At 43.6% G+C, this 20,758-nt stretch overlaps 1 protein-coding gene across 1 annotated transcript; it reads left to right on the forward strand.

Moving 5' to 3' along the window:
- The first annotated feature begins 349 nt into the window (after positions 1-349).
- Positions 350-20,435, forward strand: TNFRSF9 (TNF receptor superfamily member 9). The gene is made up of 8 exons (XM_024231995.2): positions 350-413; positions 1,118-1,301; positions 2,353-2,460; positions 2,851-2,988; positions 3,407-3,473; positions 6,028-6,158; positions 7,937-8,071; positions 20,213-20,435. The coding sequence occupies exons 2-8, from the start codon at positions 1,202-1,204 to the stop codon at positions 20,296-20,298; spliced, it is 765 nt and encodes a 254-aa protein (XP_024087763.2). The 5' UTR covers positions 350-413; positions 1,118-1,201; the 3' UTR covers positions 20,299-20,435.
- The last annotated feature ends 323 nt before the right edge of the window (positions 20,436-20,758 follow it).

A 20,758-nucleotide genomic window follows, 5' to 3' on the forward strand; every position in this document is an offset into this window, starting at 1 on the left:
GACCGCATATGGCAAAATGCTGATCACTGTTTTGAAGTTGGTTTCATTCCTCTAATCGCAAATCCACTATTTTAAGGACATGCTAAATGCTTTGTCCTGGAGAGCTATCTTAAGGGACAAAAGCCTTTTCCCAGCGTCATCTGTGACACATCCTGACAGTAGAGAGCTGCTTCCAAGAAGCAATTTGAAGTGCCATTATCAGGCAGGGACAGGGGCTCTAGGGGATTTTGGGGTCAGCAGATATGAAATGAACGATTTCACAGAGCTGTCACAGAGCTGTGGTGGGAATTTCCCATGAGACCCCGCCCCCGGCTGAGTCACCGCACTCCTATGTTTGACCTGAAGTCCTCCCGAGCTGCAGAAGCCTGAAGACCAAGGAGTGGAAAGTTCTCCGGCAGCCCTGAGATCTCAAGGTCTGTCCATTTGTGGGAGTGGGTGGGGGCACTTAGACGGGGTGAGGATAGAACTTTTGCTCCCTTTGCCCATTTCTAGACTTTTCCTCCTAATATATAATAACTTCTCTTCAATAGCCCATTAAATAATCATCAATAACTTAGCCTGAAGAGTTTTTCCCTCCTTAGTTTTGTTACCATACAAACTTCACATCTCAAAACATGTCTCTGTTTAAGAAAATGTGTTAGTGAGTTGAACAGGGAGGTCTTTCCACATGTTAGTAGTTAGGTGTTCAGCTAAAGGGGGAAGAGTGATTATGTGATAGCTTCTTCTTGAACTGAATTGTCTGATGCCCCTGACAGATTCTCTTTGTAAGGAGTTTATTTCAGGGGCAGTAAGTAATTGACATTATTGCTGGATGGTACTGCAAAGTACCTATGAAAGTCCCCAAAAGTTCTGGCAATTGTTATTTCCGCATTTTGGCAGAACATGATGGAAAATGCGCCCTCAAACTTTGGCAAACCGGCACAAAGCTGTGTGTTTAATCACGCCTGCCTTGTCCTAGTGGTTTCTATGAATTGCTACTTTTCCATAATATTGCATCATTAATTGTTGCTGAAAAACCCTGCGTTATCCTCTTATAGAATTGTATAGGTAATGATTGCAATATAGATAATTTTGAAAGGAGAAACCACCTTTCCTTGGAAATGTTTATCTTTTGCAGAGTGACATTTGTGAGACCAGCTAATTTGATTAAAATTCTCTTGGAATCAGCTTTGCTAGTATTATACCTGTGCCAGATTTCATCATGGGAAACAGCTATTACAACATGGTAGCCACTCTGTTGCTGGTCCTCAACTTTGAGAGGACAAGATCATTGCAGGATCCGTGTAGTAACTGCCCAGCTGGTGAGTACCCAGTTATCATGTGCATTTGATCTGCTCTGTTGGAAGTATGGTTCAGTTAGTCTAGTAGTCAGGGCTAATGAGCTCCCTTTTAAGGAAGGGAAAATGAAAATTCATTCATATACAAATGTTTATTGGATGCTACAACCTAGCTGTGTGAACACAGCAAAGTCATTCAACCTCTTGTGCCTTGACTTTCTCATCTGGGGATAATAAGAGAACCTGTTTTATAGGGTGGCTGGGAGGATCAAATGAAGGGCTTAGAACAGTGCGTGGCACATGGCAAGACTTCAATAAATGTTAGTTTTGTGTGTAGGGCTTTGTGCTCAGACTGGGGGCATAGCAGTGAGTAAGCGGGTAGTAAAGGGCTTAACAGAGTGGGGATAGTCAGTCGTATTTAAATTTTAGTGTGGGACATTGATGTCCTCCTGGATCCAGTCATATTCATCTCCTAGATCAATCAAGATAATCATTTTGTTTTATTCAATAGATATTTTCTTTCTGCTGATTTATTTGTTACAATATCTGTTTTGTTTTTGTTTTTTGTTTTTTGTTTTTTTTTTGAGACAGAGTCTCACTCTGTCACCCAGGTTGGAGTGCAGTGGCGTGATCTCAGCTCACTGCAACATTGGCCTCCCAGGTTCAAGCGATTCTCCTTCCTCAGCCTCCCGAGTAGCTGGGATTACAGGCGTGCACCACTGCGCCTGGCTAATTTTTGTATTTTTAGTAGAGACAGGATTTCACCATGTTGGCCAGGCTGGTCTTGAACTCCTGACCTCAGGTGATCTGCCTGCTTCAGCCTCCCAAAGTGCTGTGATTACGGGCGTGAGCCACTGCGCCTGGCCTGTATCTTGTTATTTCTAATTCTGTGATTACACAAAGAATAATCTTGCAAATGTATCATTTTAGGAAGTCAATCAAACTAATGTCCACCACTGTGGCATCTAGAAAACTCATCATTCTTTTATCATCTTATTTTCTTGTAAACTTCAGAATGCCTTGGGTGACGATTGCCCATTGTCAAACGTGTACCACTATTGTCTGCCTTTCTTAGGTACATTCTGTGATAATAACAGGAATCAGATTTGCAGTCCCTGTCCTCCAAATAGTTTCTCCAGCGCAGGTGGACAAAGGACCTGTGACATATGCAGGCAGTGTAAAGGTATGAGTTCACAGATATTTTCTTCCTCTAGAAGATAATTGGGAAGATAAGCTTTTCTTTCCCATTTACTAACTGCTCTCTTTGGAAAATCTCAAGTGTCAAAGACTGATTCTTCTGCCAACCAGGAGGTCCAGGACCATAATATCCAGTGACAGCAATTATTTGTGCACTGAGCTTTCTAAATATTAGAGGAAACATTCATTTGACAAGAGAGAAGTTTTTACTTACCAAAATGTAAAAATGTCTTTATGGAGATTTAAAAGTAAACTTTAAAATCACTGGGTACACTATAAGTACAGTGAGCATGATTTTTACTGCAGAGCATAAATTCGCTTCCTGGATTTGGAGGTCAAGTGTAATAAAATGTTGGGGGCTGGGGGGACTTTGTAGGTGTTTTCAGGACCAGGAAGGAGTGTTCCTCCACCAGCAATGCAGAGTGTGACTGCATTCCAGGATTTCACTGCCTGGGGGCAGGATGCAGCATGTGTGAACAGGATTGTAAACAAGGTCAAGAATTGACAAAAAAAGGTACGTTTGCGTTTCTTTGATCTAGTGTAGTTTTGTGATGTAGACAAACTTAGCTTAGATCTTGATCCTTTGAAAATAAACAAACAGATTTGTAGAACCTTAAAGTAACAAGGGAGTATATGATATGTCATATTTTAATGAATAAAATATTCCTGTTATTTCTTCATAAATGGAAATAATTTGAAATCAGAACATTTGTTAATGCCAGAACCATTAATCTTCACACGTTTCAGACATATACAATACTTTGTGTACAACTAGAATAAAAACTAGCCATCTTAGGGTGTTGTTTCAAGAATTATTGAACAATTTGTGCAGATTGTATTACGGTAATGACTTATATTAAGTTCATCACAGGAAAAGTTACAAAATGATTAAAATGCTTCCCTTTTATTATTGCTTTCATTTTTAATACAAGGTTGTAAAGACTGTTGCTTTGGGACATTTAATGATCAGAAACGTGGCGTCTGTCGACCCTGGACAAAGTACGTATAATTTCCTTTAGTTTATGGAATAGAGAATCTGGGTTAAATTTTTTGGAAGATGAGGAATGCTATCATTGAAGCTTTTTTGCACCCATCAAGTGTAGACAGAATGTAACATACTAATAGGCAGCGTGGGAACACTGTGAGGTCGTAGCAACTCAATAGGCAAAGTGGGCATTTTCTCCAGAAATAGTGCCTGGAACATTTAGATCAGAATTGCCAGTGGAGGCTGGGCACTTGCAGTGGTTCACGCCTGTAATCCCAGCACTTTGGGAGGCTGAGACAGGAGGACTCCTTGAGCCCAGGAGTTCAAAACCAGCCTGGGTGAGACCCTGTCTCTACAAAAAATAAAAAAATTAGCCAGGCATAATGGCACATGCCTGTGGTCCCAGCTATAGGGAAGGCTGATGAGGCAGGAGGATCACCTGAGTCTGGGAGGTTGAGGCTGCAATGAGCTATGATCGCACCATTGCACTCCAGAGCAAAGACCCTGTCTCAAAAGAAAGGAAAAGAATTGCCAGTGGAACTTTGCCGCTGTCTGCCTCTTTTCTGTTTCCTTCTCATTCCTTTGTTGCCTCTTATCTTCTCTCATTGATCAGCCCATCTCCATGTGTTCAATGCCAGCCCCTAGAATGATACAGAAGAAACTAACAATTGCTCATTACCCTCCAAAATGTGGCCCACACTTGGGCACACAAGGCCATCACAGGTGGTAAAAAGCCAATAGTATATGAGAGAATGTGACTGTTGTTTTGTGGAACCAGAACTTACACTGTGGTCTGTGGATGGGTGCTGGTCCACAAATGGCTTGTCCTGTGCCCCCATCGACAGTGGTGTAGGGTTAGAGAGTAAACATTTAGAAACTTTTAAGGCAAATTGGCAGAGTAATGTGGTCTGTTGACTAAGAATAAAAATCTGGGCGTTGTATTTTATATGTATTTGTTCTTTTTCCATTTCATTTTCTTACTAGAAAATCATTTTTATTATTTTACTTTTACATTTTTATTGTATTTCAAAAGTGTATTGGTTTGTAACAGACTGGAAAGTGACTTTTTGGAGAGAAAATAAAGTGTTTTAAAACAGGAATCATGGTATCCCTCTGCTTTTGTCATTTACAATTTACCAGCATCAGAGTGGCTGACAAATGGAATCATGATTCACAAGAAAAATATTGACTATTTTCTCGGACTTAGCTGAATTCTCTCTTTGGAAAGTGACTTTTTAAAAAAGGTCTGTTTGTTTTGTTTGTTTGTTTGTTTGTTTGTTTTGAGATGGAGTTTCACTCTTCTTGCCCAGGCTGGAGTACAATGGGGCGGTCTCGCCTCACTGCAACCTCTGCCTCCTGGGTTCAAGCGATTCTCCTGCCTCGGCCTCCTGAGTAGCTGGGATTACAGGTGCGCGCAACCACGCCTGGCTAGTGTTTTTGTATTTTTAGTAGAGATGGGCTTTCACCATGTTAGCCAGGCTGGTCTCGAACTCCTGACCTCAAGTGATCCATCAGCCTTGGCCTCCCAAAGTGCTGGGATTACAGGCGAGAGCCAGTATGCCTGGTTGGAAAGTGGCTTTTTAAAAAAGGTCTTTCAATACAAATTTTTCGGAGTTGTTAAGGTGAGTCTGCATGGAAAAATGGGTTTGAACTGGGCTCTGGAGGATGGGTGGATTTGGGGTAGGTAAAGGGACGAGGGAAAGGTGTCACAACAATAGCAACAATGATGGCGATGACGGTGATGATGATAGCTACCATTTACTCAGCGTGTCAGACGTGCAAGAGTGTGTCACTGACTCTCACTCGTTTGTTCTTTGAAACAGTTCTGGCAGCACATACAATCCTAATTTTGCAGATGAGAAAACTGAGGCTTAGGGAGGTTTCTTTTTTCTTTTCTTTCGGAGACAGCGTCAAAGTCCTGGGTTCAAGTGATCAGCCTCAAACTCCTGGATTCAAGTGATCCTCCCACCTCAGTCTCCCGAGTAGCTGGGGCCACAGGCATGCACCATCAGTTAATTTTTGTTTGTTTGTTTGTTTTTTAATTTTTGTAGAGGTGGGGTCTTGCTATGTTGCTCAGGCTGGTCTCCAACACCTGGTCTCAAGTGATTTTCTGGCCTCAGCCTACCAAAGTGTTGAGATTACAGGCGTGAGCCACCATGCTGGGGTTACACAGATTTTTTGACTTGCCCAAAGTCATTCTGGAAAGCAGCAGACCCAGGGCTCAAACCCTGGTTTGCCTGATGCCAGTGCTGGACCTCCTAACCCTATGCTAGCCTTCATCTGTGCCGGAGATGGTCAAGTCCAATTAAGAAACGGGGGGTGAGAGACTAACCAGGCAAGACAGCCTGAACTAAGCTGTCACTGAACAGAAGGAAGAGCCACGGAAAGCTGCAGGGAGCCAGATGGCCAAGTGGAAGTTTTTCAAAATATCTTTGCATCGCCTTCGAACCCAGACCCGCATATCTTTTTCACTAGGCTACTTCATTGGGTAAAAAATGACAAAGTTTTAAATCAGAATCCTCTGGACCTAAGTTAATTATTTAAATTCTTTTCATTGAACTGTCTAAGCTGTTCTTTGGATGGAAAGTCTGTGCTTGTGAATGGGACGAAGGAGAGGGACGTGGTCTGTGGACCATCTCCAGCCGACCTCTCTCCAGGAGCATCCTCTGCGACCCCGCCTGCCCCTGCGAGAGAGCCAGGTAGCTGGGCTATCTATGCCTTTACATCAAAGTGCATATCTTATGGTGATTCCAGATTGTATCTAAATCGCCCCAATATCACGACATCTCACAATAGGCACCTCCCACGTGCATTCCTTCCTGAATCCTGCCCTCAGGGACCCAGAAGTTTTCTTCCCAGGCATTTGTTATTCAGTCTGAGATACACATTTGTAAGCAGTGCCAGAGGACACTTCACCCAAACAGAGTCTATATCTTTATCAATGCCAAAGAAAGGGGATTACAGGGTCCCATATTTTTTCTTTTGTTTTCTTTTCTTTTTTTTTTTTTGTTTTGTTTTTAAGAGAGTGTCTTGCTCTGTGACAGGCTGGAGTGCAGTGGTGCAGTCTCGGCTCACTCCAACCTCCACCTCCTGGGTTTAAGCGATTCTCCTGCCTCAGCCTCCTGAGTAGCTGGGATTACAGGCACGCACCGCCACGCCCGGCTAATTTTTGTATTTTTAGTAGAGATGGGGTTTCACCATGCTGGCCAGGCTGGTCTTGAACTCCTGACCATGTGATCCACCCACCTCGGCCTCCCAAAGTGCTGGGATTACAGGTGTGAGCCACTGCTCCCATCCAGGGTCCCATATTTTCTTTTCTTTTTTCTTTCTCTCTCTCTCTCTTTTTTTTTTTTTTTTTCCCTGAGAGTGCCTTGCTCTGTGCCAGGCTGGAGTGCAGTGGCTTTATATTGGCTCACTGCAACCTCCACCTCCTGTGCTCAACCAATCCTCCCACCTCAGCCTCCCCAGTAGCTGGGACTGTAGGCACGCACCACTACACCTGGCTAATTTTTTATTTTTTTTGGTAGAGTTGGGGTCTTGCTATGTTGCCCAGGCTGCTCTCAAACTCTTGGGCTCAAGCAATCCTCCTGCCTTGGCCTCCCAAAGTGTTGGGATTACAGGCGTAAGCCGCCCCACCTGGCCCCCGGGTCCCATATTTTCTATGTGCTAGAAAGGATAAACTGCCCAATTATTGAGTTTCTTTTATTTTTTGGGGGAGGGGGGGACAGAGTCTCTCTCTGTCACCCAGACTGGAGTGCAATGGCGCAATCTCGGCTCACCGCAACCTCCACCTCCCAGGTTCAAGTGATTCTCCTGCCTCAGCCTCCAGAGTAGCTGGGATTACAGGCGCCCACCATGGCACCCGGCTAATTTTTGTGTTTTTAGTAGAGATGGAGTTTCTCCATGTTGGCCAGGCTGGTTTCGAACTCTTGACCTCAGGTGATCTGCCCACCTTGGCCTCCCAAAGTGCTAGGATTACAGGTGTGAGCCACCGCTCCTGGCCATTAAGTTTCTCTTTTTCTTTTCTTTTCTTTTCTTTTCTTTTTTTTTTTTTTTTTGAGATGGAGTCTCACTCTGTTGCCCAGGTTGGAGTGCAGTGGCACCATCTCAGCTCACTGCAACCTCTGCCTCCCGGGTTCAAGCCATTCTCCTGCCACATCCTCCCAAGTAGCTGGGATTACAAGTTCCTGCCACCACTATGTTGGCCAGGCTGGTCTTGAACTCCTGACTCTAAGTGATCCTCCTGCCTCGGCCTTCCAAAGTGTTAGGATTACAGGCGTGAGCCACCATGTCCGGCCTTTTTAAAAGTTTTCTAAGTCTACTCCATTAGCAGGTTGGAGATGCCCAAGGCTGTGATTCTTCTCATGCTTAGGAGTTTACCAGTGTAAATATATACATGGTATATATTTACAGTGTAAATATATACATGGTGTCAATACATTTCTGCATGCGTTTCTCCTTTTGCTGTGTTTTGCAGGACACTCTCCGCAGATCATCTCCTTCTTTCTTGCACTGACGTCGACTGCGTTGCTCTTCCTGCTGTTCTTCCTCATGCTCCGTTTCTCTGTTGTTAAACGGGGCAGAAAGAAACTCCTGTATATATTCAAACAACGTAAGATTAACATAATCATATTAGAGCTCTGGCAAGGCCAGGTTTTTTATAATAGAAAGGAACATATGATTTAAAAAAAATTCTAGAAATGAGGTTCGTATAGCCCCGTGGTTATCACATAGGGGCAGTTTCGTCCCTGGGAATATTTGCGGTGTCTGGAGACAGTTGCAGTGTTCACCACTTGGTGGTGATTAGGGGCTATTGCATCTAGTGAGTAGAGGTCAGCGATGCTGCTAAACTCCTACCATGCGTGGGACAGCCTCCCAGCAAAGAATGATGCTGCCCCAAATGTCAATAGTGCTGAGGTGGAGAAAGCTTGCATATAGAAGAGCACACCTCGGTTCTAGAAAAATGACAGATTTAAATATGCTGCAGCTTTGGATTATTGCATGTGTGTGTATGTGTGTGTGTGTGTGTGCATGCGTGTCTGTGTGTGCGTGCATGTGTGTGTACACATGTGTGTGTGTGGTGTGGAGGACACTGGCAAAGAAGAATCAGAAAACCGTGTTCCCCCTATGTCCCTCTGGGTGATGAACTGCTTTAAAATGAGTTTAGACCCATATTTGAGGAAGGCAGGGAGAACAAAGAGGGAGTTTGAAGGGGGTTTAACAAATGAATTATTACAGCACCAGTATGGATTACATGAAAAATTTCAATAATGAATTTCATTCATTCACTTGTTCAACAATTATTTCTATAAGGTACTCAGCAAGTGCCTGGCACAGAGTCAGCACCCACTAGACAAAAGCCATGGATATTTATTTGAAAAAGTATATAGATGGAAGGCAACCTGTTTTTTGTCTTCATGGACGTTAGAATGACACATAACAGGCTTAATAAGACTTAATAAGACGGATATAATAAAAGGAGCTTTTTGAGAGCTAAATTTTAACCCAAAACACCATGTAAGACCAGAATGTGTCTATTTGGAGATTGTTAAAAATATATATGCAGGAACAGCATTAGTAAAGTCTTTTTTTTTTCTTTTTTGAGACGGAGTTTCACTCTTGTTGCCCGGGCTGGAGTGCAATGGCGTGATCCCGGCTTACCGCAACCTCCTCCTCCTGGGTTCAAGCGATTCTCCTGCCTCAGCCTCCCGAGTAGCTGGGATTACAGGCATGCACCACCACGCCCAGCTAATTTTGCATTTTTAGTAGAGACAGGGTTTCTCCATGTTGGTCAGGCTGGTCTTGAACTCCCGACCTCAGGTGATCCACCCGCCTCGGCCTCCCAAAGTGCTGGGATTACAGGCGTGAGACACTGCACTCAGCCAGTAAAGTCTTATCTAATAAATTATGCTAATTTATTTAAAGGCTCTTTTTAAAGCAATATAGAACTTTTATACATTGTGACCTATACAGAAAAATGCATAAATATAAAGTTTAACAAACTGTTGTAAACAAACATTCAAATAACTCTACCAGGGTCAAGAAGTGGAACATAACCCATTCCCGAAGCCCTTGGCATGCCCTTTCTAGATCACAGCCCTCCTTGCCCGCTACTGCTAACCACATCTAGACTTGTATGGTATTAACTTCCTTTTGCTGTAGTTTTGCTACGTAACAACACAGTTTTATTGGGCTGCTTGTGAACTTCATACAAATAGAATCACACTGTGTTTTCTGTATCTTGCTTCTTCTTTCAACGTTGTATCATGAAGATTCATCCATGCTGAGTTCATCTTTAGTTGATTTCCATTGTTACACACTCTTGTTGAATGATGACATCATTGTTCACCTATTCTAATACTGATGGACGGCGGGATCATTTCCAGCTTGGGGTTATTACATGCAATGACGTTTGAATATTTTTGTCTGTGTATCTCAGCACACGTAAACACATGTTTCTGGCTTGGTTTTGTTTTTTAACCTAGAAATAACATTGCTGAGCTACAAGGAACATGTTTATCTTGGTTGTGAATATGCCAAACTGTTTTCCAAAATTATTGGACCCCATTTACACTCCCCTGGCGATAATGAGGTTCCTGTTACTCCACATCCCCTGATAACTCTTGGTACCATCAGATTATTTTTATCGATATGGTGGGTGGATAGTTGTATCCCATTGTGGTTTTAACTTACGCTTCCTGGTTGCTAGTGGGGTTAGACGCCTTTTCATGTTATTTTGGCTATTTGGATTTCCTCTTTAGTGAAGGGCCTGATCAAGTCTTTTGAGTATTTTCTCATAGGATTGTCTGTGTCTTTTCTCACTAACGTATAGGAAGTTTTTAGTCTGCTGTTCATGAGCTGCAAATATCTTTTCCTATTCTGTGGTTTGCTCTTTCATTCTTTTTTTGAGGTCTACACCTCCAGTTTAAACCTCTACGTTCTCACTTAAGCCTGATTTCGGTTTTGTCTTTCGTTTTTTTGAGACAGAGTTTCACTGTGTCACCCAGGCTGAAGTGCAATGGTGCGATCACAGCTCACTGTAGCCTCGAACTCCAGAGCTCAAGCAATCCTCCTGCCTCAGCCTACTAACTAGCTGGGACTATAGGTGCATACCACCACACTCAGCTAATTTTTAATTGATTTTTAATTTTTTTGTAGAGACTGGGATTCACTATGTTGTCCAGGCCAGTCTTAAACTCCTGGGCTCAAGTGATCCTCCCACCTCGGTTTCCCAAAGTGCTGGACTTAATCCTGATTTAAAAGAGTATCTCTGCAACAAAGTTCCATCCACACCCCAGACTGCAACAAAGTTCGTTATAAAATGCTTTTCAAAAGTATTTATGAGTAATTAGTGAGTTTCAGTGGAACCGTAATCCATTTTTTAAAAGTTTTTAGGACACTCCCTGGTGGTCTAGTGGTTAGGATTCCGCACTCACCATCGCGACCCAGGTTCGATTCCTGGTCAGGGAAGCCTTCCTTCTGGCTGGGCGCTGTGGCTCACGCCTGTAATCCTAGCACTCTAGGGGGCTGAGGTGGGCAGATCACCTGAGGTTAGGAGTTCAACACCAGCCTGGCCATGGTGAAACCCCGTCTTTACTAAAAATACAAAAAATTAGCCAGGCGTGGTGGTGCGTGCCTGTAATCCCAGCTACTCAGGAGGCTGAGACAGGAGAATCGCTTGAACCCGGGAGGTGGAGGTTGCAGTGAACTGAGATCGTGCCATTGCACTCCAGCCTGGGCAACAAGAGCGAAACTCCGTCTCAAAAAAAAAAAAAAGGTTTTAGGTCATTCAAAAGAACTTTCGATTTTGACATAATTATAGATTCACAGGAATTTGCCAAGACAGGAACATCTCTCATGCCGTTTCTGGGTTCCATCCTCCAGTACAATGGCAAAGCAGGAAATTGACATTGGCATAGTGTGCGTGTGTAGTTGTTTGTCCCTTTATCACACATGTGGAGTCATATAACAACCAGCACAGTAAAATCAGAACTATCCATCACTGCAGAGATCTCCTCCCACTATTCCTTTCTAGTCAGGTCCTCTCCCTCTCCCCACCATCCCCTGGCAACCACTTATCTGTCTTCCATCTCTATACTTTTGTTATTTAAGGAATATGGTATAAATAGAATCATACGGTATGTGTCAAGTTAAATCATAGACAGAGAGAGGCTCTCTAAAAGAGTATGATATTTTTTCAGGAGTAGCATTGCAGTGGGAATACGGTGGGTGTATTCAGGGAGGTAAAGGTAACAAGAGTTTTTAAAAGAAAAAATGAGAGGCCGGGCACAGTGGCTCATGCCTATAATCCCAGAACTTCGGGAGGCTGAGGCGGATGGATCACCCTGAGGTCAGGAGTTCGAGACCAGCCTGGCCAACATGGTGAAACCCCATCTCTACTAAAAATACAAAAAGTTAGCCCTGCATGGTGGCACATGCCTGTAATCCCAGACACTTGGGAGGCTGAGGCACAAGAATTGCTTGAACCTGGGAGGCGGAGGTTGCAGTGAGCTGATATCGCATCCTGCACTCCACTCCAGCCTGGGCGACAGAGCAAGACTCTGTCTCAAAAAGAAAAAAGAAAAAAAAAAGAAAAACTGAGGACGGTTATGTAAGTTATTTTGAAACAATTATCCTTTGCTACAAAGATCAATACCGGCAGAAGTATTTTTTTGTGTAAGATACAGTAGCCTTGGTGCAAGGTTGTGGTTTCTGCCATCTTTTGTGATATCTTTTGTGATAGTTGTTTTCATCAGGCATGCATGCATAAGAAACCCCCTTCATGGCCTTCCCTGGCTCCATTTGTCAGGGTTTTGTTGTTGTTGTTGTTGTTTGTTTTTGAGACAGGATCTCCCTGTGTCGTTCAGGCTGGAGTGCAGTGGCATGATCTCCACTCGCTGCAACCTCCGCCTCCTGGGTTCAATCGATTTTCGTGCCTCAGCCTCCTGAGTAGCTGGGATTACAGGCAGCCGCCACCATGCCAGGCTATAGTAGAGACGGGGTTTTGCCATGTTGGCTAGGCCGGTCTTGAACTCCTGGCCTCATGTGATCTGCCTGCCTCGATCTCCCAAAGTGCTGGGATTACAGGCATGAGCCACCATGCCTGGCCCATTTGTCAGGGTTTTGACACAAAACCTGGACAAACTCCATTTTGATTCTGACAACTTTCACAAACATGAACTTTTTTTAAGATTTTGCTTTTTCACTCAGCACAATGCCCTTGATATCCATCCAAGTTGCTATGTGTTTCAATGGTTCATTCTTTTTCCTTGCTGAATAGTATTCCACGATACGCTTGTGCCACAGTTTGTTTTACTATGCAACTATTAAAAGATATTTTGTTTGCTTCCTGTTTTGACTATTACATATAAAGCTGTGAGGAATAATTATTTACGGGTTTCTGTGGACATGCATTTTTGTATCTCTACGATAAATGCTCAGGAGTGCAATTGCTGGGCTATATGTTTGGTGCTTGTTTAGTTTTTGAGAAGTTGTCAAACTATTTTCCAGAGGAAGTATATCATTTTACATTCTCATCGGAGTTTCTCTGCATCCTTGCTTGCATTTTGCATTGCCACAGTTTTTATTTCAGCTGTTCTAATAGGTGTGTAGTGACATCTCCTTGAGGCTTTAATTTGCATTTCCCTTATGGGTGGACATCTTTTCATGTGCTTATTTTCCATCTTCATATCTTCTTCAGTGAAGTGTTGTTCAGGTCTTCGCCTATTTTCTAGTTGGATTATCTGTTTGTTTTGCTGTTGAGATTCAAGAGTTCTTTATATTTCCTAGATAGGAGTCCTTTGGCATATATATGGTTTACAAATATTTTCTCCCAGTCAGTAGCTTGCCTTCTCATCCTCTTCACAGGCTGTTCCACAGAGAAAAGCTATTTTAATTTTGATGAAGTCCAATTTATGGATTTTTTCATTTATGGAGTCATGTCTAAGAATTCTTCATTGAGTCCTGGGTCTCAAAGATTTAGGTGTTTTTTCCCTCTATCTCTTATAACTTTTACGGTTTTCTATTTCATATTTAAATCTTGATTTTTTTTTTTTTTTCTGAGACAGGGTCTCTGCCTTGTCACCCAGGCTGGAGTGCAGTGGTGTGATCATGGCTTACTGCAGCCTCCACCTCCTGGGCTCAAGTGATCCTCCCTCCTTGGCCTCCCAAGTAGCTGGGACTACAGGAGTGTGCCAGCACTTGCCGCGGACCTATTGGACTGAACAAAGGGGGTGAATGTGGGAATAAAATACAAGCGACAAAAGAGTATATTTGGAAGAAGGGGTCAGGGGGCATCTTGCCTCTAGTGGACAAGGGCCCTGAGCTTTACGCAGCCCTCCGTATTTATTAGGCAAAAGAGATAGTGAGAAAGCGGGGATGGTTGTCAGGTAATTGTCAGTTAGCCGTTTGGTGTTTGGTTCACAGCAGGCTTGTGAGACTGCATCCTTTGAACAATAGGTGCTAGATTTCTCAATAGATAACTTCAAGGAGCCAGGGAGTAGTGTCCCTCAGCAAACCTTTTGGTGGCAGGGCAGTGTGAGTTTGCTCACATCTTGCATTCATGATGAACACTTTGCTGTTTGATCATACAGCCTCCAGCGGAATGTTGAGTTGGTCACGTCTCATGGGCTTTGGCTCTCTGCATGCCTGAGTAATTTTTTTTTTTATTTTAAGACAGTCTCACCATGTTGCCCAGGCTGGTCTTGAACTCCTGGCCTCAAACAGTCCTCCTGCCTTGGCCTCCCAAAGGGCTGGGATTACAGGTGTGAGCCACTGTGCTCAGCCTTGATTCGTTTTAAATTTTTCATATAAGGTGTGAAAGGTTTTAGCCAAGTTTTTTTTTGTTGTTGTTGCTGGCCTATGGACGTCCAATTGCTCTAGCACCACTAGTGGAAAACATTAGTCATCTTTCATTGTACCTTTGTCAAAAGTCAGTTGGCTGCAATTATGTGGGGCCATCTGGTTTCCCTCTTCTGTTCCATTGATCCTTGTGTTTCCTCTTCTGCCGATACCACACAGCCTTGATTACTGTAGTTATACATAAATACTGAAATTGGGCAGAGGGTGGTAGTCTCTCCCGCTTTATTATTTCATTTCAAAATTGTTTTATCTATTCTAGTTCCTTTGCATTTCCACATACATTTTAGGATAATATCTATATCTACAAAAAGCCAGCTGAGATTCTGATAACAATTGTGTTAAATCTGCGTCTCAGTTTGGGGCAAATTAACAACTTTACTATGTGAAGTACAGTCACGTATCACTTAACGACAGGGGTAGTTCTGAGAAATGTGTTGTTAGGTGATTTCGTTGTTGTGTGAACATCACAGAGGGCACTTACACAAACCTAGATGGTACAGCCTACCATACACCTAGGCTGGATGGTATAGCCTATCGCTTCTATGCTACAAACCTGTAGGGCATGTGACTGTACCGAATACCATAGGCAACTGTAACATAATGGTATTTGTGTAGCTAAACATATCTAAACATAGAAGAGGTACCGTGAAAATAATATGATCTTTGCCAGGCCCAGTGGCTCATGTCTGTAATCCCAACACTTTGGGAGACCAAGGTGGGCAGATCACCTGAGGTCAGGAGTTCAAGACTAGCCTGGCCAACATGGTGAAACCCTGTTTTTACTAAAAATACAAAAATTATCTGGGTGTGGTGGCGCGTGCCTGTAATTCCAGCTACTCGGAAGGCTGAGGTGGGAGAATCCCTTGAACCTGATAGGCAGAGGTTGCAGTGAGCCGTGATCGCACCACTGCACTCCTGGCTGGGCAACAGAGTGAGACTCCATTAGAAACCGGGCCACACAGCAGGAGGAGAGTGGTGGGCGAGCACGTGAAGCTTCCTCTGTATTTATAGCTGCTCCCCATCACTTGCATTACCGCCTTATCTCCGCCTCCTGTCAGATCAGCAGCAGCATTAGATTCTCATAGGAGCATGAATCCTATTGTAAACTGCACAAGCGAGGGATCAGGTTGCATGCTCCTTATGAGAATCTAGTACCTGATGATCTGTCACTGTTTCCCATCACCCCCAGATGGGACTGTCTAGTTGTAGGAAAACAAGCTCAGGGATCCCACTGATTCTACATTATGGGGAGTTGTGTAATTATTTCATTATATATTACAACGTAATAATAATAAAGTGCACAATAAATGTAATGTGCTTGAATCATCCTGAAACCATCCCCCCACCCACCCAGTCCATGGAAAAATTGTCTTCCACAAAACTGGTCCCTCTTGCCAAAAAGGCTGGGGACCTCTGCTGTATATCACTGTAGTCTTACAAACACTGTACACTTAAGCTAACCTAAATTTATTTAAAATGTTTTCTTTCTTCAATAATAAATTAACCTTAGCTTACTGTAACTTTTTACTCCATAAACTTTAATTTTTTTTTTTTTTTTGAGGCAGGCTCTGCTGCCCAGGCTGGAATGCAGTGGCAAGATCTTGGCTCACTGCAGCCTCCACCTCCCAGGTTCAAGTGATTCTCCTGCCTCAGCCCCCCAAGTAGCTGGGACTACAGGCAGCTGCCACCACGCCTGGCTAATTTTTATATTGGAGATGGGGTTTCACCATGTTGGCCAGGCTGGTCTCAAACTCCTGAGCTCTGGTAATCTGCCCACCTCGGCCTCCCAAAGTGCTGGGATTACAGGCATGAGCCACCGCACCTGGCCTATAAACTTAAAAAAATTTTTTTAACTTTTTGACTGTTTTGTAAGAACTCTTAGCTGAAAACACAAGCACATTGTACAGCTGTACAAAAATATTTTCTCTTTATTTCCTTATTCTATAAGCTTTTATCTATTTAAAAGTTTTTAAATTGTTTTTTACTTTTTAAACTTTTTTGTGAAAAACTAAGACACAAACACACATATTAGCCTAGACCCACACAGAGTTGGTGTCTGCCACCTCCACATCTTGTCCCACTGGAAGATCTTTGGGGCAAAAAACATACATGTAGCTGTTATCTCCTATGAGAACAATGTCTTCCTCTGGAATACCTCCCAAAGGACCTGCCTGAGGCTGTTTTATAATTAACTGGTTTTTGTTTGTTTGTTTTTTGTTTGAGAGGAGTCTTGCTCTGTCAGCCAGGCTGGAGTGCAATGGGGCGGTCTCGGCTCACTGCAACCTCTGCCTCCCGGGTTCAAGGGATTCTCCTGTCTCAGCCTCCCGAGTAGCTGCGATTACAGGTGCATGCCGCCATGCCTGGCTAATTTTTTGTACTTTAGTAGAGACAGGGTTTCACCATATTGCCCAGGCTAGTCTCGAACTCCTGAGCTCAGGCAATCCACCTGCCTTGGCCTCCCAAAGGGCTGGGATTACAGGTGTGAGCCACCACGTCCGGCCTTAACTGGTTTTACATATATATATATATATATATATATATATATATATATATATGGAATATGCTCTAAAATAACTATAAAAAGTATGGTATAGTAAGTCCATAAACTACTAACATAGTCATTTATTGTCATTGTCAAGTATTATGTGCTGTACATAATTGCATATGCTACACTATATACAACTGGCAGCTCAGTAGGTTTTTTACATCAGTATCACCACAAATGTGAGCAATGAGCTGTGCTGCAATGTTATGATGGTTGGACATCACGAGGCAATAGGAACTTTTCGGCTCCACTATAATCTTATGGGACCACGATCATATATGCCGTCTGTTTTTGACCAAAACATCGTTATACACTGTATGACTGTATTCCAATGCAGGAACATAGTATGTCTCTTCATTTATACATTTTGAAATTTATTTCACCAGCATTTTGTAATTTTCACTATACAAGTTCTGTATGTGTTTTGTTAGATTTAGGCCTAAGTAAAAAAAAAAAATTTTTAGAAGACAGGGTCTTGCTTGCTCTATTACCCAGGCGGGAGTGCAGTGGCATGATCACGGCTCAGTGCAGCCTCAACCTCTTGGGCTCAAGTGATCCTCCCACCTCAGCTTCGAGAGTAGCTGAGACCGCAGCCATGTGCCAGCACCCCTGGCTAATTTTTAAATGTTTTGTAGAGACAGGGTCTTGCTGTGTTACCCAAGCTGGTCTAGAACTCCTGGACTCAAGCAATCCTCCTGCCTTAGCCCCCATAGTACTGGGATTCCAGGCATGAGCCCCCACGCCCAGTTTCTGGATCTAATTTAGATCTTGTATTTTCTCAGGGTTCCTTTGATATCACTCTAGGGAAGGAAGGAGGATGGGCAGCTCGTTACGGCCAGGCAGGGGTGGAGGAAGTTTGGGTTCTATGCGCTACCTCTTGGAGGGTGAGGGTCTCCTTTTTACTGCTAGACACGTGGGAGTTCCGGCTCCCACTAGGCCTCCTCTGACACCACCCCAGGAGGGAGGGGGAGATGAGCCTTAATCCACCGTGAGGGCGGAAGTCCAGGCTCTCTACTCAGTCTTTCCTGGTGGGCTTGCAGGCAGAGCCACGGTGTTTTTTGTGGTGTTTTGTTAGAATTGAGTGGTTATTGTCTAGAAGTTTTGGGCCGGGTGTGGTGGCTCACGCCTGTAATCCCAGCACTTTGGGAGGCCAAGATGGGCAGATCATAAGGTCAGGAGTTTGAGACCAGCCTGGCCAATATGGTGAAACCCCATCTCTACTAAAAATACAAAAATTAGCCGGGCCTGGTGGCGGGCGCCTGTAGTCCCAGCTACTCAGGAGACTGAGGCAAGAGAATCGCTTGAACCCGAGAGACGGAGGTTGCAGTGAGCCAAGATCGCGCCATTGCACTCCAGCCTGGGCAACAGAGTGAGACTCCATCTCGAAAAAAAAAGAAGTTTTTAGTCTTGCTATGCTGCCCCTTTCCTAGTCTCATAACTAGAGAGTACAAGCTCTTCTTAGTTCTTTGTGTGTTTTTTTGAGATGGAGTCTTGCTCTGTTGCCCAGGCTGGAGTGCAGTGGTGCAGTCTCGGCTCTCTGCAACCTCTGCCTCCTGGGTTTAAGCCATTCTCCTGCCTCAGACTCCTGAGTAGCTAAGATTACAGGTGAGCACCACCATGCCCAGCTAATTTTTGTGTTTTTGGTGGAGACAGGGTTTCACCATGTTGGCCAGGCTGGTCTCGAACTCCTGACCTCAGATGATCTGCTTGCTTTGGCTTCCCAAAGTGCTGGGATTACAGACGTGAGTCACCACGCCTGGCCTCTTCTTGGTTTTTGCTTTGTTTTGTCCACGCTATTGGCATTTTTAGAGTGCTGCTTCTCTAGTTCCCAGTCAGAGGGAAATGAGGCAGAAAGAAACCCATTGCCATGTTGTTTCTTGGGTCTGGAGATCCTGACCCAATTGGCTTTCCTCTCTCTGCCTTTCTGGGAGGTTTTCAGCAGTACTCAGCAGGACAAATACGGAAAACATGACATCTCAATCTTTCCAGAAGCGATCTCCATTTTGAAATTCATCCTTGGAACAATTTCAAAAGACATCCCGTTGGTATTTCTGAACATCTTGCCAGTTTTTCATAAGTTCTAGGAGATGGTGTGGTTATTTGGTTTAGGTTATTTTTTACAGCAACAAGCCTATGAAATTGGGGTAGGACTTTTTGCCTTGCCAGTCTGTAAATAAATATCTGCTTAGGATTGAAATTTGCTGAGCAGTAACACAAACACTTCACTAACATGTAAAAGAAAGCCTGGCAGCTCACGCACAGATCAGTTCTTGGTTCCTAACAGATGCAAGTAGTGGGGATACCTTCACATTCTTGGAGTCATAGCATTGTGTTCCAAAGAAACCATCGGATCTCAAATCTCAGTAACCCTCAAGACGAAAATAAGTGCTGTTGAATTGAAACTAGAGCTATGATTGGGATATGGCTAATATTTTATGCTTTAGTGATTCATGCTTAAGACTTTTTTTTAGCTAATGTAGACAATAAAGAAAATAGTTCTTAAAGACCAATACAAATATTTGATAAAAGGAAACAAATTTCAAATAATCTCTAGAGGAAGTTCATCCTTGCTGTTACCTCTCTTGTGGATGAGTTTGTTAAAGTTATTATTACTATTATTATTATTTTTTAGATGGATTCTCACTCTGTCGCCCAGGCTGGAGTGCAGTGGCGCAATCTCAGCTCACTGCAACCTCCACGTCCCAGGTTCAAGCGATTCTCTGCCTCAGCCTCCCTAGTAGCTGGGATTACAGGCGCCCACCACCATGCCCAGCTAATTTTTTTGGTATTTTTAGTAGAGACGGGGTTTCACCATCTTGGCCAGGCTGGTCTTGAACTCCTGCCCTTGTGATCCACCTGCCTCAGCCTCCCAAAGTGCTGGGATTACAGGCATGAGCCACTGCGCCCGGCCTGTTTTTGTTTTTTGGTTTTTTTGAGACAGAGTTTCGTTGTTGTCATCCAGGCTGGAGTGCAATGGTGCCCTCTCGACTCACTGCAATCTCTGTCTCCTGGGTTCAAGCAATTCTCCTGCCTCAGCCTCCTGGGTAGCTGGGATTATAGATGTGCACCACTATGCCTGGCTAATTTTTGTATTTTTAGTAGAGATGGGGTTTTGCTATGTTGGCCAGGCTGGTCTCGAACTCCTGACCTCAAGTGATCTGCCCACCTCAGCCTTCCAAAGTGCTGAGGTTATAGGCATGAGCCACCATGCCTGGCTGAGTTTGTTAAAATTAAAGGGGAGAATGTTTGCTGCTTAGAGATGTTCTGCAGCTATAATTTATGCAAAATAAATGTTAAATGAGTCAAATAGACAACAAAATATATGTATCTTAAAATTTTTTTTTTTAGCATTTATGAGACCAGTACAAACTACTCAAGAGGAAGATGGCTGTAGCTGCCGATTTCCAGAAGAAGAAGAAGGATGTGAACTGTGAAATGGAAGTCAATAGGGCTGTTGGGACTTTCTTGAAAAGAAGCAAGGAAATATGAGTCATCCGCTATCACAGCTTTCAAAATCAAGAACACCATCCTACATAATACCCAGGATTCCCCCAACACATGTTCTTTTCTAAATGCCAATGAGTTGGCCTTTAAAAATGTACCACTTTTTTTTTTTTTTTTTTTTTTACAGGGTCTCACTCTGTCACCCAGGCTGGAGTGCAGTGGCACCATCACGGGTCTCTGCAGCCTTGAACTCTGGGAGCTCAAGTGATCCTCCCGCCTCAGTCTCCTGAGTAGCTGGAACTACAAGGAAGAGCCACCACAGCTGACTAACTTTTTTGTTTTTTGTTTTTTGTTTGGTAGAGATGGCATTTCACCATGTTGTACAGGCTGGTCTCAAACTCCTAGGCTCACTTTGGCCTCCCAAAGTGCTGGGATTACAGACATGAGCTG

Source organism: Pongo abelii, chromosome 1 (genome assembly GCF_028885655.2).
Source record: "Pongo abelii isolate AG06213 chromosome 1, NHGRI_mPonAbe1-v2.0_pri, whole genome shotgun sequence".
Taxonomy (NCBI): Eukaryota; Metazoa; Chordata; class Mammalia; order Primates; family Hominidae; genus Pongo; species Pongo abelii.